The sequence below is a fragment of the Cervus canadensis genome, chromosome 12, assembly GCF_019320065.1.
Source record: "Cervus canadensis isolate Bull #8, Minnesota chromosome 12, ASM1932006v1, whole genome shotgun sequence".
In the NCBI taxonomy this organism is placed as follows: Eukaryota; Metazoa; Chordata; class Mammalia; order Artiodactyla; family Cervidae; genus Cervus; species Cervus canadensis.
Window position 1 is genome coordinate 30,303,655 of NC_057397.1, and position 15,935 is coordinate 30,319,589.

The 15,935-nt window shown below is 41.9% G+C and overlaps 1 protein-coding gene across 1 annotated transcript in view; it reads right to left on the minus strand.

The window, feature by feature from the left end:
- Positions 1-15,935, minus strand: part of CPA6 (carboxypeptidase A6) — a 271,590-nt gene that overhangs the window by 70,296 nt on the left and 185,359 nt on the right. The window contains exons 3-5 of the mRNA XM_043483639.1: positions 11,728-11,852; positions 2,994-3,108; positions 798-899 (exon numbers count right to left, since the gene is read on the minus strand). Coding sequence (XP_043339574.1) covers positions 798-899; positions 2,994-3,108; positions 11,728-11,852 — 342 coding nt within the window. The remainder of the gene's footprint in view (positions 1-797; positions 900-2,993; positions 3,109-11,727; positions 11,853-15,935) is intronic.

Genomic DNA, 15,935 nt, shown 5'->3' on the forward strand with positions numbered 1-15,935 from the left:
AGAGAATCCTGGGGTCACCAGCACGTAAAGAAAGGACAAGGGAAGAGGATGCTCTGAGATGGGAGGAGAGCCAAGTAGAAGTCATCCAGAAGTTCTAGAGTTGTCGTCGGGGCAAAGGTCAGGGAGGCCAGGGTCTGAATGGTTGGTGAGGAAGTAGAGACAGTGATGTAGGAAAATCTTTTAAGATGTTTGGCTGAGAAGGAATGGAGAGCTGTAGGTGAGTAGCTGGAAGAGAATGCAGGCTCAAGGGCTGGGAGGGACATATACCTTCTGACACACTTGTATAGTTTTGCATCTGTTCATTGTCAGCAGCACCAACCCACAAATAATTTTGAAGGTCATTATTTTTGAAGTTCATCAGTCACTCTGAATAAGTTAGAAATAGTATTCTTTGGAATACTCAATAGCAAAAATTAAATATGGCTCAAAAACTTAAGGGAAATTTTTTTTTCTTAAATTACTGGAAAAAAAGTGAAAGTGTTAGTCACTCAGTCATGTCTGACACCTTACAACCCCATGGACTGACAAGCCCACCAGGCTCCTCTGTCTGTGGGATTATCCAGCCTGGATACTGGAATGAGTTTCCATTCCCTTCTCCAGGGTATCTTCTGCACCCAGGAATCAAACCCGGGTCTCTCGTTTGTAGGCAGATTCTTTACTATCTAAGCCACCAGTCTTAAATTACCAGATGATGTTAAATACGAGACACTATGAAAAACCATTTCACTTCTTTTCCTTATAAGTCAAAGCTACAAAAGATGAATAGTAAATATTCAGTTGCTAATTTATTTTTTTACCTTTAAAACATAAAGAGATCTTCCCTCATATGATTTTCCAATAGAGAACATGTGAATGAGACCTGAATGTGTTTTATTCAAATGATGCATCCAATTTTGAATCTAAAAGCAAATAAATTAAAACCATGTTAGACACACACAATTATGGAGCTTTTAATAAAAGGTAACAGAAAGACAATAGATCTTGGAACTCAAAAAGCATGTATGGAGTATAAAATTTAATGAAAAAGCAATTTTGTAGGCTCAGTTTTCTTCAGGATACTAAAAATTACACTTTATTTTCTGCTCTCATATATAGCTGCTTTGTCTTCATATTGTTCCCTTTTTAAAGCATACCTTTCTATTGCTATTTGTCATTAACATCTTAATGGCAAAATTTTACAGAAAATTAATCAATGTATTCTGGACTCTTTTTAAAAAATAAAAATTTATTTCTATTATCTCCAAGGGTTTAAGAGGAAAAGAAAGAAGTAAGTTTCAGAAAAACCATCCCAACTATTGGAAAGTGTTTAAGTCCTATATATTGTAATTTACCGCTGAATAGAAGATGCTAAGAAAAAGGCATTATCTTTTGCATTTAAAATTTAGTCGATCCAGACACACATCAGAGGGCATACCATGAATAATTTCCCCAGTAATAGCAATATATTGACACTGATTCATTCATACACATTTATCTGTCATCAGGAAAAGGGTATATTTGAGATGGATAAATAAGGTATTTAGAAAGATGGGTAACATTTCTGACTTAAAAGCCCAATAAAGGAGGAAGGAAGTCACAAAAAAGTGTCCCACAGTTCCAAGATGTGTAAGAGTCTAAAAGAAATATTTGGAAAGTACTCATATTTTCCTTTTTTTCTATTGCTGTTTAGTCTAATGAGCACATGTACACACATACATTTACATATATGTATGTATGACTGACCAACTCAGCACACACACATGTATATGTACTTACCTATATTAATATATTTTAAAATTTTGACCTTTTTCTAGTGCATGTTAATAGCACTTTAATGTGTCAAGTTATCTAAATCCTTTCCATTGCTGCTAACTTCAAGCTTCTAAAAGGTATGTTAAAAACATAAAATATGTGGATGTAATTTTGAAAGTCATTATCAAGAGAACCAAACGTTCTCTCAAGAGTATAACAGGATCTCATTACTTCTATGACTGGCATTCCTTTGCTCAATTCAGAATTCAGGGGAAGAATGAAAAAATGTATGTACTCATTCATTTATTCATTCTGTCAACGACCCTTTATTTGGAAGTCTCTGCTTGCCACTGGAGATACAGTGGTGAACAAGAAAGCAATGGCCAGCTCCCACAGCCCTTGCAGCTTATTAGGAGAGGGAGGCATTAATCAAGTACTTAGTCATAATTAAAAATTATGTTAGGTATCGCATCCATGTACTATGGGTGCAGGTGATATGCAGGGGCTGGGACAGGGAGTTCTGACCTATCTGGGAGAGTAGAATAGCTCTCTTCTTGCACAAACTGAGATTTGAAGAATAACTAGTTGTTGCCCAGAGGTACAATAGCAGCAGTGGGATGGTCCCTATGTTTTCCAGATAAAATAAGTAACAGCAAGCTAACAGGCCCCGAGGAGCCATACATGCAGTTTGGCTTTGGGAGGGCCTCAAATTTGCAGAGGGTATGGGGCCAACATCAAAATTCACTCCGCTGCTCAGCCAAACCATTGCCCTCAAACTCTGGCTAGCTCTACATTCCATGGATTTCCAGTTAGGGTGTTTATTACCATTATTACAGTTGGCCCTCCATATCTTTGGATGCTGACCTGGTGGATACTGAGGGCTGACTGTACCACGCCGTTGTACATGAGGGACTTGAGTATCCACGATTCTGGAATCCACAGGGGGTCCTGCACCCAATGTCCTTTGGATACCAAGGGCCAACTATATAGTAGCATTACCACACTCTTCCATTGCACTTCCTCTGTCCATTGTAGGGGTGGGTTGGGTAAAGCACGTGAAATTAAAATTATTTTGCTACTTCTCGTATATACTTCTCATATAAAATACTTAATGGAAGAGAACTGAGGTGTCTAGACATTGTAAGAGCTTAAGGATTCTTCACATAACTTCTGCCTGTGTCCCCATGCTTCTCCCCAGTCCTAGACCTGAGTGATAAAGATGCACTTGAAAAAAAGCCACAAAAGGTCCTTTGATTACATACCTCTTCTAAGGAGTGATAAACTTCATAATTATATCCAGAGAGGGATCTTCGACTTCTCCAGGCTGGCAAACTACTTCCCTTTTCCAGTACTTTCTGAAGATCTTCTATGAGGATCCTGGATTTGAAATGATAGACATGATTAAAATTAAATGGAGATAATATAAAAATGAGTCAAAAGAAAATCAGGACTGACATTTCTAAAAATACCAAATGTGGGGAAGATGTTCTTTTTCAGAAAATAACAACTCTTAAATAAATGGTGTAATGGATATTAAATGTAAAATTACAGAACAGATGTTCCCAAGTAATAATGATACTAATAATAACCATCATTGATGGAGTAGCTACAAGAATGGAATCATGGGAACACTTATATTTACTGAGCACCTACCAGGTGGTAGGCACTGTGCTGTGTATTTTATTGGGTGGGTCAAAGGTTTGTTCATGTTTTTCCATAACATCTTACAGAAAGACCTGAATGAACTTTTTGGCTATCCCAATACATACATCAACTTAGTTAATAACAATAAAACCTACCTCATATGGTTATTTCCACTTTGCAAATGGGGAAACCAAGCCTCAAAATGGTTAAGAACTTGCCAATGTCATTCCACTAGTGATGCAAAGCCAGAATTTGAACTTGGAATGTGAACCCAAAATAGACTCAAGTCTGGTGTGACATTTTGAAAAATGAAGCAAGACAAGCTCCTCCACTCCCTTGCCACAGCCTCCTTTTCAGCTGTTTCTATCTGTTCCTGTGCCTTTTGTGACTGAAAGACTTTCCTTATGTCATTATCTAGCACACTTGACCCAGAGCTCAGCAAAGGGAAAGAAGCTGCCAGCTTCAAGAGGAAACAGAAGAAACAACCAGAGTCAGAAAAAGCTACTTTTACTGCCTGACAGTATCAAGGATGCCCAGAGAAGACAAGTTCAGGTAAGCAAAGCGAATGCACTTGGGAATTGAAGGCCGTGGCCAGGGTTGGGGATTATAGGGTCACTGAAATGTGTGGAATAGCTCCAGCTGCAGTCATTGGTATCCTTGATGAGATGTCCGAGCTAGATATGGCTAATTCCCCCAGTGCTCATTCACCTCCTCCAACTAGAGCACCATGAAGTAACAAGGTGCTCATTCATTTACTTAAAGACGTTAAAGAGGTTCTCAATGATTTTCCTGGGCTGGACAGGTAGCTAAAACAAGAAGAAAACCAAAAACTTTGCTTTCTTATTTTATATTCCAAAGAACTTGTTGCTTAGTGGTTTCAGTGCTATTAAAACAACATGTAATGGCATCTTTAAACGACTTTCAAAGTTGACCCATGTAAGCCACTTTATTCAAGAAATTCAAGATAATTTTTTGGTCCATGAAAGAAGCAGATTTACTTAGGGTCATGCTGGCTGTAGAACATTCCTTTTGATTTAGTCGTTTGTTATTTACTGAGGACCCACTGTGGACAAAGCATTTAATCGGGAATTTATCATCAGCTTACTGTCCTTTTGGTTTCAATGTTTGACTTTAGAAACATCAAAAATCAAGGTAAGGTGGCATGGCATAGAGCTGGTAAACTCGTTTGGTAGCTGCTTGCTGGGGCTCAAAATACGAGCAGAGTTTAAATTCTCAGCATGAACATGATCTGTATTAGTTCTTTCTTCCCTCAAGGAAACAAGTTATAGATGAAAGTAGGTTTGTATGGGTAAAGAATTTTACAGTATTGCCAGTGTGGCTGTAAAGAACCAAATGAACGTCTTTGTCAATGTCCAGTCTTCTTGTGTTGTGAGCGAATCTGGGGTGGTCAAGAAAAATCAAGTATGATTAGAGCTGAGATGGTTATAAACTGTCAACAAATTCCAGTTACTGCAGGCAATCTTCAGCTATGATTCCCTCACCAATACCATCTATCCATTTCTCCTGGGTACTTTTATCTCTTTCAGGAAACTAAGGCGGTGGATGAGGGGGTAGTAAATAGACTTGCCAAAGCCAGCAAACTACAGAAGTATCTCCTTCTGAAGTTTCCATTTAAAAACATAAGACACACAAACACACAAAAGTTTTCAAAGGTATAAAGACCTTTACAGAATGTTTACAAAATGAAGCTCCAGTGTATTGTTTTTGTGTTATTTCCAAAGTGGGCAGACTTTTTAAGTATAAACAAACCCAGATAATTTGTTTCCCCTTAAGGCAAGAGCGGGCTTCCCAGGTGGCTCAGTGGTAAAGAACCTACCTACCCGTGCAGAATATGCAAGAGATGCCAGTTCAGTCCCTGGGTCTGGAAGGTCCCCTGGAGAAGGAAATGGCAACCCACTCCAGTATTCTTGCCTGGAGAATCCCATGGACAGAGGAGCCTGGTGGGCTATAGTTCATGGGGTCGCAAAGATCAGACACGACTGAAGCGACTGAGCAGGCACAAGGTCATTCTTCATATTCACCACCAGAAAATTTCTGAAGTTCTGATGCTGGCCCATCTGTTGGTTTGGCACTGTACCCCTTCAGAAGCTAATATTTCCCCAGGAGTTTCAGTATGAAAAATCATCCTTCTGAATGAAATCTTTATCAGTCGATAAATGACTTAACATATTACTAATAATATGATGAAATGCCCATTCAGAGAATAGTCAGAATAGTTCTAATTGATAATTGCTTCTATACAAGATTTACTGTAATATTTTCTAACAAGTGTTGTAACCAAAGTAAGAAAATTATGAAGTTTTTCATTTTGAGGCTGTGGAATCAATCTAGTTGGGTATTAGCTTCTTTGATGAATCAATGCTTAAGCTTCTCAGTCTTGTTTTGAAATTTCCCGGTGCCCTCAATTGAGCTGGTCCTCGGAGCTCTGCTGTCTAGCCATTCATTTAGGCCAGTGATTCTCAAGATAGGCTGCTTTAAAAATCACCCAAGAGCTTTAAAAAGATGCCACACCGAGCCCTACTTACACAAGAATCTGTGTGCAAAGGTATCAGGCCTTTCTGAAAAGCTCACAAGGTGATTTTAATACATAGTCGAGCTCAAATTTAGGCTAACAATCTGAAAACCAGTAATCTAGGCTAATTAATCTGGAAACTGACTGCTCTCAGTCTTCTCAGTTTCCACATTAAATAAAAATGGAAGAAAGCATTAGAATATGGCCGGTCTTTGCATCCTCTTTCCTCCTGAGTGTCCATGCTGGGTGTGGTCAGAAGCATCTATCCCTCCTCTCTCTTTGGATCTCCTGTATTGAAAGGGCTGGGAGGCTGAAAAGTACTTTTCCTCGACTCTCATGTAGCTACGGTTCTGGGTACGAATTTGTGAACCCTGCCAAGAGAGGAAGTTAAGAATGGGGCGGAGGCCATCTCCTGTGGGTGTGACCATGTCGAGGTGGCAGAAACATGACCGTTGAGAGGGTATCAGGTGTCTGGACTCAGAACCCACCAGCTGGGCTGTCACACCAGGTCTGGCCCCGTTTTTCTTGTCAAAGTGGCCAACTGGAAACCAGTAGATTGATGAGAAGCCCATGAAATGGGGTCCAAATGGCTTTTTTTTTTTTTTTTAAACAGCTGTAGTTTCTTAGTTTCCTTATGGCTAATTACTATTTTTATTCTAATCATGTGTATGCTCAGTTGTGTCTGATTCTTTGTGACCCCATGGACTGTAGCCCTCCAGGTTCCTCTGTCCATGGAATTCTCCAGGCAAGAATACTGGAGTAGGTTGCCATTTCCTTCTCCAGGGGATCTTCCTGACCTAGGGATCGAACCCACATCTCTTGCATCCCTGCATTGGCAGGCAGATTCTTTACCACTGTGCCTACTGGGAAGCCCCAGTGTGTGGCATATGCTTCCTTAAAAAGTCAATGAACATGCCAAAGTGTACTGTATCAAGCCTTTTTAATGTGATTATATCTTCATTGAGTTGTTTTCCTTTTGAAATAGTCAAAGATTTTTTCTAGATCTATTAAGAACTTTATACAAGTGATATTATCACTTAGTACAAAATCACCTCCCCAAAGCTTCTAGGGTGGACAAGGGAGTGTATGTCAAACTTTGAAATTCCATTGCCATTTTTTTTTAACAGGTATTCAGTTTACAAAATCATTGAATTTTTTTTTTTAGCAAAAGGAATCATTTCCTAGGTCATGTCGTTAAGAGGGGTTGATCACCCAGGGGCCAGACACATGGGGCCACATTGTCTCTGCTATAAAGATGAGTATATCTATACATTATGTATAGTTGTACAGAGTAAATTATAATCTTTGGAAAAATACCCCAGGCTACAATAATATAGCTCAATTAGAATGATCTCTACCTACCAGCCTTGGGGAATTTAATTGACTTACATATTATTATCTTCATGCCAACAAAATGAATAATTCTAAATGATTGCTCTCCAGGAGGAGACCACTGGTTTAAAACTCTCATTTTTAAAAACTCTATTCTCTGTGGTATAAAGGGTGATATTTTATTCTATAGCAGTTCCACATGACCTATGTTGAATGATTTGAAATAGAGACTTGTTAAAATAACTGGTATATTCTTTTCTTCCAAATAATAATTAATGAAGCATTTGAGTTTTTTACTGAGGACCTGTAGAAACAAGCTCTTCCCTGCTAGGCATTCAGAGAATCAAAGCCTGCCTTCAGAGCTACAGCAATGACTAAAATGTGTTCAATATGAACAATGGTTTTATGCACAGCTGTGACTCTGCCCTGTTGTGGAGGTACAGATAAAATACCTTTCTGCAAAAAGCCCATCAGTACTTTCATAAAGCTGTGCCTATCGCTCTGAGAGCCAAATATCTCTGGGATGTTACTGCCCCATTGAACCCTCTGTCCCAGCCTTTCACAGAGACTAGAGCTCTCTTCCTTGACTGAGAGAGCCATGAACCCTTCCTTGGCCTCACCAGGGATCTCTGTGTCAGTTCTGACAGTAAAAACACTAGCTTAAAAGTTGGAGTATTTGAAAGGTTGTGTGTGCTCTGTTGTGTCTGGCTCTCTGCGACCTCATGGACTGTAGCTGGCCAGGCTCCTCTGTCCATGGGATTTTCCAGGCAAAAATACTGGAGTGGGTTGCCATTTCCTTCTCCAGGTGATCTTCCTGACCCAGAGATCAAACCTGCATCTTTTGTGTCTCCTGCACTGGCAGGTGGGTTCTTTACCACTAGTAGCACCTGGTTAGTCATTTACAATTGTGGCCAAAATCATAGGGTTCCAAACCAATAGTAAGTCACTCCTTCCCATCTCACTCATTCACTAGCCTGCATTTCTCCCCTCAGATTTTGCACTTTCTCTCCATCTCTTACCCCACTCCTTTGCTTTTGTGCCCTCTGGAATTCTCTTTGATTGTAAATAAAATTCCTACATTCTCCAGTCTCTTTAGAGAACTCCCTCTTCTCATATTTTTGCACCAGCAGAAACTGGACTCGTTCAAGGACCCAGACTCTTTGGTGACTTTCTCTTCTCCTACTTTGTCAGCATCCTCCTGGGTACCATTGGTACTGCTCCGTTAACCTTCTAACTTCCGGGAAAAGCTCATCCTCCCTTCAGCATTGTGCCATTCCTGGTTGCTTACCTCTAACTCCTGGCTCCTCCCTGCTACCTCCTTCTCAGGAACACATTCTCTTTCCCCACCTCTAATCTTGCCATCAGCCAAGGAAATTCAAGATTGCTGAGATGGCTTTATGGTGATTAACCTCACTCTCTCTTGCCTGCATCAGCCTCAATGATCTCCATTCCACTTCCGCCATCTCCTTCATTGCTACCCCTATAATCCTGTCACCAGCCACAAGTATTCTATTCCAGAACTCTTAATGTCCAGCAGCCTACACTTTATCAAAACGTGTTTCCTTCCAACTTGTTGCCCTCCGTCACACTATACCTGTTTTCACTGTAAATATCTTAATGACCTGATTCTTCCATTTTGTCCCATCATTTAAAACGAAAATTTTCTTTTTATCGGAATATAGTTGCTTTACAAAGTTGTTGGTTTCTGCTGTACAGTGAAGTGAATCAGTTAAACATATATCCACTTTTTAGATTCTCTTCCCATATAGGTCATTACAGAGTATTGAGTAGAGTGCCCTGTGCTATATATACAGTTAGGTCCTTTGTTGTTGTTGTTTAATCGCTAAGTCATGTCCAACGCTTTTTTGACCCCATAGACTGTAGCCCTCCAGGCTCCTCTGTCCATGAGATTTCCCAGGCAAGAATACTGGAGTGGGTTGCCATTTCCTTTTCCATGGGATCTTCCTGACCCAGTGATTGAACCCACGTCTCTTGCATCCCCTGCATTGGTAGGCGGATTCTTTACCACTGAGTCATCAGGGAAGCCCCACAGTAGGTCCTAGTTTATATAGTTAATTAGTCATCTAGTTTATTTATAGTAGTGTGTATATGTATATGGGCTTCCCTGGTGGCTCATCTGGTAAAGAATCACCTTCAATGCAGGAGACATGGGTTTGATCCCTGGGTTGGGAAGATCCCCTGGAGAAGGGAAAGACTACCCACTCCAGTATTCTGTCCTAGAGAATTCCATGGCCTGTATAGTCCATGGGGTTGCAAAGAGTCAGACATGACTGAGCGACTACCATGGTGGCTCAGAGGTTAAAGCGTCTGCCTGCAATGCTGGAGACCTGGGTACGATCCCTGGGTCAGGAAGATCCCCTGGAGAAGGAAATGGCAACCTACTCCAGTATTCTTGCCTGGAGAATCCCATGGACGGAGGAGCCTGGTAGGCTACAGTCCACATGGTCGCAGAGTCAGACACGACTTCACTTTCACTTATATATCATTCACTATAGAGAACAGTATGGAGGATCCTTAAAAAGCTAATAGAGTTACCATATGTCCAGCAATTCCATTCCTGGGCACATATCTGAAGAAACCATAATTCAAAAAAATAACATGCACCCCAATGTTCTATCATTCTTCCTAGACCCTCCTGTAATCTAGACTATCCAGATTAGACCCCATGGTTGAATACCTGGGCTAGCATCTCACTAGAAACCTTAACTTCCTTGTCACCTTGAGCTTTTTTGTGGTTCTAACCAACAAAACGTCAACTCTGAATCAGTGCTATAGTCTTTCGTCTCAGCAACAACCACTTTTATTGGTTCCTACCCCATTTTTTCTCTTGGCAACACTCTTCAACCCCTATTTCTTTATTCTAAGTAGATAAATTTTGCTTCTCAGTTCATCCAGAAAACTGGGCTATTAGTTATGATCTCCTGCCCTGTTTCCCTGGTGACTCAGATGGACGCACAAGTCGTGGGTTCGATCCTTGAGTCAGGAAGATCCTCTGAAGAAGGAAATGGCTACCCCTGCAGTATTCTTGCCTGGAGAATTCTGTGGACAGAGGAGTCAGGTGAGCTACAGTCCACGGGGTCACGAGTCAGTCATGACTGAGCCACTAGCACTACTACTACAATCTCTTTAACCTGTCGACTCTCTTCTCCACAATCTTAACTAGACCCACATTTACCTCTTTGGTCTTATAGGATAAGGTACTTTTCCTACCATTTAAAACTACTCCCTCACCTATGCATTCTGTCTTTCATCATCAATTGCCTCCTTCCGTGCTGGTCAGAGTGCCTTCAGGCCATAGTTGGCCCCTCCCCACACTCCAAATCTCAGGCAGTCCCTGATTTAGCATCTTCCTCATCTCTGCCCTCTCCCTATTGTAAGTTCTAAGAGTCACAGAGTAGTCGGCTCTGCTGCTGTGTTCTCACATCCTGTTCACTTCTCTGTCTTCTGCTCTTAACACTCTAATCCCACCATCAGGGTTATCAGTGCAACTTCCATTGCCAAATCCGAAGGTAACTGATCAGTCCTTTTCTTGCATGAGATCACTATGGCACCAGGAACCACTGACATCCCTTATCTCAAAAGATTTTGTTTCTTATTTGATGACTAGGACTATCTTTCAGCAGTTCCACACTCACTGCTTAACTAATACTGTAAAAAAAAAAAAAAAACAACTCAAAGTATTCAAATCTATCCACTTGGTCACCAAAGACAGAAGACTTGGAATCAACCCAAGAGTTCTTCCTCTTCCACCTACATCCCAACAAACGCAGAGTCCAGGTGGTTTTGCTTCTGAAATATTTTTTGGAATTCTCTTTTGATCCCACCACTCTGGTCCTGACTCGGGGTCCTCATTCTCTCACCTGGATTGCTGCTGTAGTCTCCTCCTACGCGCCTCCACCGTTACAGGATGTGGCTCCCTTGCTCACATCCTACAATTGTGCAGCATCACCCATAAGATGAGGTCTGAGTTCCTAACTCTGAACAGCAGCTTCCCACAACCTGGCCCCTCCAACACCTTTTCTTCCTACTCCCTGATCTGCACCAGTTCCCTGCGCACATACTGTGTTGCTTCTTGCCTGTTCCCCTCTGCCTTCAAGGTCCCAAGTCTCATCCTTTGTCCAACTGATGCAGCTCCTGCAGAGTTTGGCTTTTGTCTGCCCGTCTATGCATCCATCTTCTAGGCATGGATAAACTCCTCTCCTCTCCTCACACAGTAAAACCGTCCCATGTGTACACTGATTACTTAGGTGAGTGATAAAGAAGTGTGATTGCTCCCCCTCCACCATTACACTAAGAAAGAAGCTCATGACTGGCAAATAAGAACTGTGCCATATCCATGTTGGCTTCCCCAATGTGAAAAACAGAACCTGAAACACTATTGTTGGCATTTAAGACATAACCTAAATACAGTTGCCACTCAATTCAACTGAGTATAAATGAATTAAGCAATGAAAAAGCATGCTTACTTGTACTGGATGTTGGCTTCCTGTAGGAAGGTTAACAGGGCTTGGGAGCCATTGTGGGGAACGTGGACATCAGTGACTATTCCCTGTGATATCTGGGAGACACCTCCGGGCTGCCACAGGTCCACCTGTAGTGCAGGAACCAACCTATAATTCACAGTCAATGTCGGTGGGGAAAGATCCATGTCACAGTGTCAAACACATCATCTTGTTGGCTTACAGCAATACCAAAGCCTTTTTAGAATCAGACTCAAGGCTTTCATCATCAGGGTCAAACTCTCAGTTGATTCTGAATTTAGTGTCCAAATGATATCACATCCATATAGAATCTGATCATAATTTACAAGTAATAAATACCAATCTATTAGTCATAAGATAAAAATGAGATAAACTAGTTTTAAGTATGACTTTGATATTGTTTAAGATAAAAATGAGATAAACTAGTTTTAAGTATGAGTTTGATATTGTTTAAAATTATTTACTGCACTAATGTTTGTATAATAGCAAGAAAGAGGAATACATAGATGACCCTTCATCTACTAGAAAGCAGATTGTGGTCCCTTGACCACATTCACTATCTTTAAATGGAGTGCTCCCCTAATGCTGCCTCCTCCCATGACGCAAGCTTGCTCACCGATTCAGACTCAGCTTTCACATGCCAATAGAAACATCCCTTTCTCAGGTGGCAGTAGTTGGGGTACTTGTCAGCCAGGGCAGGGCTCCTTGTCACAGTTCTTAGAGAATCTCATGTGTCTGTCATCATGTGTGCCTCTTCCCAGAATGAAAGCTCCATGAGGGCAAAGGATTTGTCTGCTTAGTTACCAACCCATTCCAAGTGCCTGGCATAGTGCCTTGTGCATCTTAGCAACTCAGTCATTATTTGCTGCATAAATGCAGACCCTGTGGGGTAATTGACTGCATGTTCATCACTCATTCAGTGTTTTGCAGAAAAGCAAAAGATCACTGTTTGGCTTACAGTAGAGTCTGTGGTACACTGTCTAGGGCTCCATGCCTAGTAGGAGCTGCACATTCATTGAAAGAATGAATTGAACTCAGCTGGGATGGAGGAGAGCCTCAATTCTATACATGCCAAGAGCTGCACTTTCAGTAAGGCACAGTTTGTCTTTATAGGTCATGTCCATGTCTTCTGTTTGGGACTCCCTCTTCCTGCATTTCTGGACTTGATCTGTTGCAGGATCATGCAACCCTCACTCAGTTGCATCTTTGTGACCCCATGGACTGTAGCCCACCAGGCTCCTCCATCCATGAAATTCTCCAGGCAAGAGTACTAGAGCAGGTTGCTATTTCCTTCTCTAGGGGATCTTCCCGACCCAGTGATTGAACCTGAGTCTCCTGTATTGCAGGCAGATTTTTTACCATCTGAGCTACCAGGGAAGTCCCCTGAAACAGAGGCATTTATTTTGGGGACAAAAAGAGTTTACCTGTTTTCTTTCAGGCAGTTGACTCCTCCACTAACTTGCAAGGGTAAGTCTAACGCAGCTAACGTGCTAGTCCAACAAGCATAGGACGACAGAAGTGTGGGGCTGGGAGGGGTGCTGAGAGGTCATTTGATCCATCTGCCAGCCCTTGGGCAAGGATACGTCCAGGCCTGGACCAGACTGTCCCCAGTCGATGCATCTAAACCACATCTTTTATGTTTCCCAAAAACGAGAGTCAATGCTATCCTAATTTAACTCATATCCACATTTAACCAGATTTTCAGTCATTTTCTTAATCCGTTACACTGAAGTACACTTTTTTTTGTCTTGTTCCATTCTTCAGGGGGGGAATGACTGGTTTCTTGCTTTTGTGAGACAAAGTACCTTTCTGTCTTCCACTTTTCTTTGTATGTTAAGACTTTCTAATCCTTTAATCATCTTTGCCTCTAAACCCATTACAGAGACAGATTTTGCTGTTAAGGTGTATCACCTAATACCTGTGGAGATGAGGAAATAGAGCTGTATTTAGAGGGTGGAGAGCCACAGGAACCTGAAATATCTGAATAACCACTCTGGTGATGAGTCTGTGAGTGCTGTTTTCTGGGGCATATGCTAAAATAAGAATCCTCATTCCACAGAAGAGCGTAGCATAGGAAAATTCCATGGAAGAAACATCCCCTACTGCCTGACCTGGAGAAGCCTTCCTAGGAAACGTCACCAGAAAGCAGTTGGTCTAAAAGAAACCAACAAAAAAGAATCGGGAAAAGATCAGGAAGTATATTTTGTTTTGGTATTAGTAAACTAAAATGAATTACCAGATTTTTCTCCAGTAATGTTTTAGGGAAAGGGTACTTGGTTAAGTTACATGGATATTTCAGTCTTGGGTGGCAGGCTGACACCTACACTGAGATACAGGAGACTCCTATGTCTAAGTTATAGTAATAGTTCTGTAATACTCATATGAGATTTGTAAAGTGCCACCCACTTTATAGGTAGTTCTAATCTTTTCTATAAGACCTTGGGAAACGAGTTAATTGTGGATACAGTTTATGAACAAGATGACTCAGGTTCAGAGAGGCAAAGTCCTTTCCCAAGGATACAGGGCTACCGAATGGTATTATAGAATGTGCTTAATTCCAGTACCCATCATTTACTGACTGGGTAAGTATCTCCAGGATTTCCTGTGAATATCCCAGAACTAGAAACAACTTCCAATTTCCTGCCTTAGTGTTCAGAGGGTCTGCTTGGCGGCTTTCACATCCTGGTCTTTCCCATTAAGGGCTTTTTGCCCTATGAATTCTATATGCTGGTATTTCAAAGTTCTAATCAGTCCACTGTGGGCAGGTTACCATCAGTCATTTGCTTAGGGCCGGAGCCCATCTGGATGAAGTGATGAACTGTCTCTGAGCAGAAAAGCTGGGTGACCCTGGATAGTGACCACAACATAGAATCAGCAGCTGGGTCAGGATGGCCTAAGGCTGTTTGCAGACCGGCTGTCTCAGGTCTTTACTGCCAAGGCCAACTGATATTCCAAGGAAAGGATGCTCCTCTGCAGAGTTTCTCACCTTGGAACTGGGTGGTTGTTCCCATGCATTCCTTTCCTTCTATGACCACCAGTCACAGCCAGATCTGTTTAAGAGGTGGAGGAAGTTTAATGTAAAAGTTCACAGAATGGACTCGGGAATCCAACGACTCTAGGCTGGAATGCTAGCTCTGGCAGCATGGGCTGTGTGACTTTGGATGAGGTTTTAACATTTCTGGGGGGCTTCCCTCATAGCTCAGTTGGTAAAGAATCCATCTGCAATGCAGGAAACCCCAGTTTGATTCCTGGGTTGGGAAGATCTGCTGGAGAAGGGAAAGACTACCCACTCCAGGATTCTTGGGCTTCCCTTGTGGCTCAGCTGGTAAAGAACCCGCTTGCAATGGCAGGAGATCTGGGTTCAAACCCTGGGTTGGGAAGATCCCCTGGAGAAGGGAAAGGCTTACCCACTCCAGTATTCTGGCCTGGAGAATTCCATGGACTATACAGTCCATGGGGTTGCAAAGAGTTGGACACGACTGAGCGACTTTCACTTTCACTTAACATTTCTCAGTCTTAGTTTCCTCATCCAGACTGTGAAGATAATTTTAAAACCTACTCATAGGTTTTTTTTTTTTGTGTGTGTAAGATTAACTGGAATAATAGAAGTAAAACACATAGCAGAGAGCCTGACATAGTGACAGCTTGAAAACCCTTAACTATTTGTTGTTGCTATTGTTACCTGAAAAGTGCCTGGGTGGCCAACATGGTGGAGTAAGAGACCTTGCTTCACACAAGGGCACAGCAAAATTACAACAATTTACAGGGCAGCTATCAATGAAAATGACAGGAAATGCAGGAAAGTGTTTCACAACGAAAGGTATAAGGAAGGAACCACAGTGAGACAGTAGGATGAATGGAGATGCAGTATAGTCAAGACCACACCCCTGGGTAGGTGACCCACAAACAGGAGGATAATCACAACTGCAGGAGTTCTTCCCAAGGAACAAGGGATCTGAACCTCACTTTGGGCTCCTGCAAAGGAAACTGAGCCCCCAGAATGCCTGGCTTTGAAGGCCAGTGTAATGGGGACTCTCCCTGGGGACACAGATGCTGGTGGCAGGCGTTTTGAGGACCTCATGGCACCATGAGGACATGGCTGCTAGCAGACTTCATTTTGTAGTCTTTCCTCTAGTTTATTAGTGCAGGGTGCTCACCTGCCCACCATGTAAGCAGCCTAGTGAGCTGAGGCA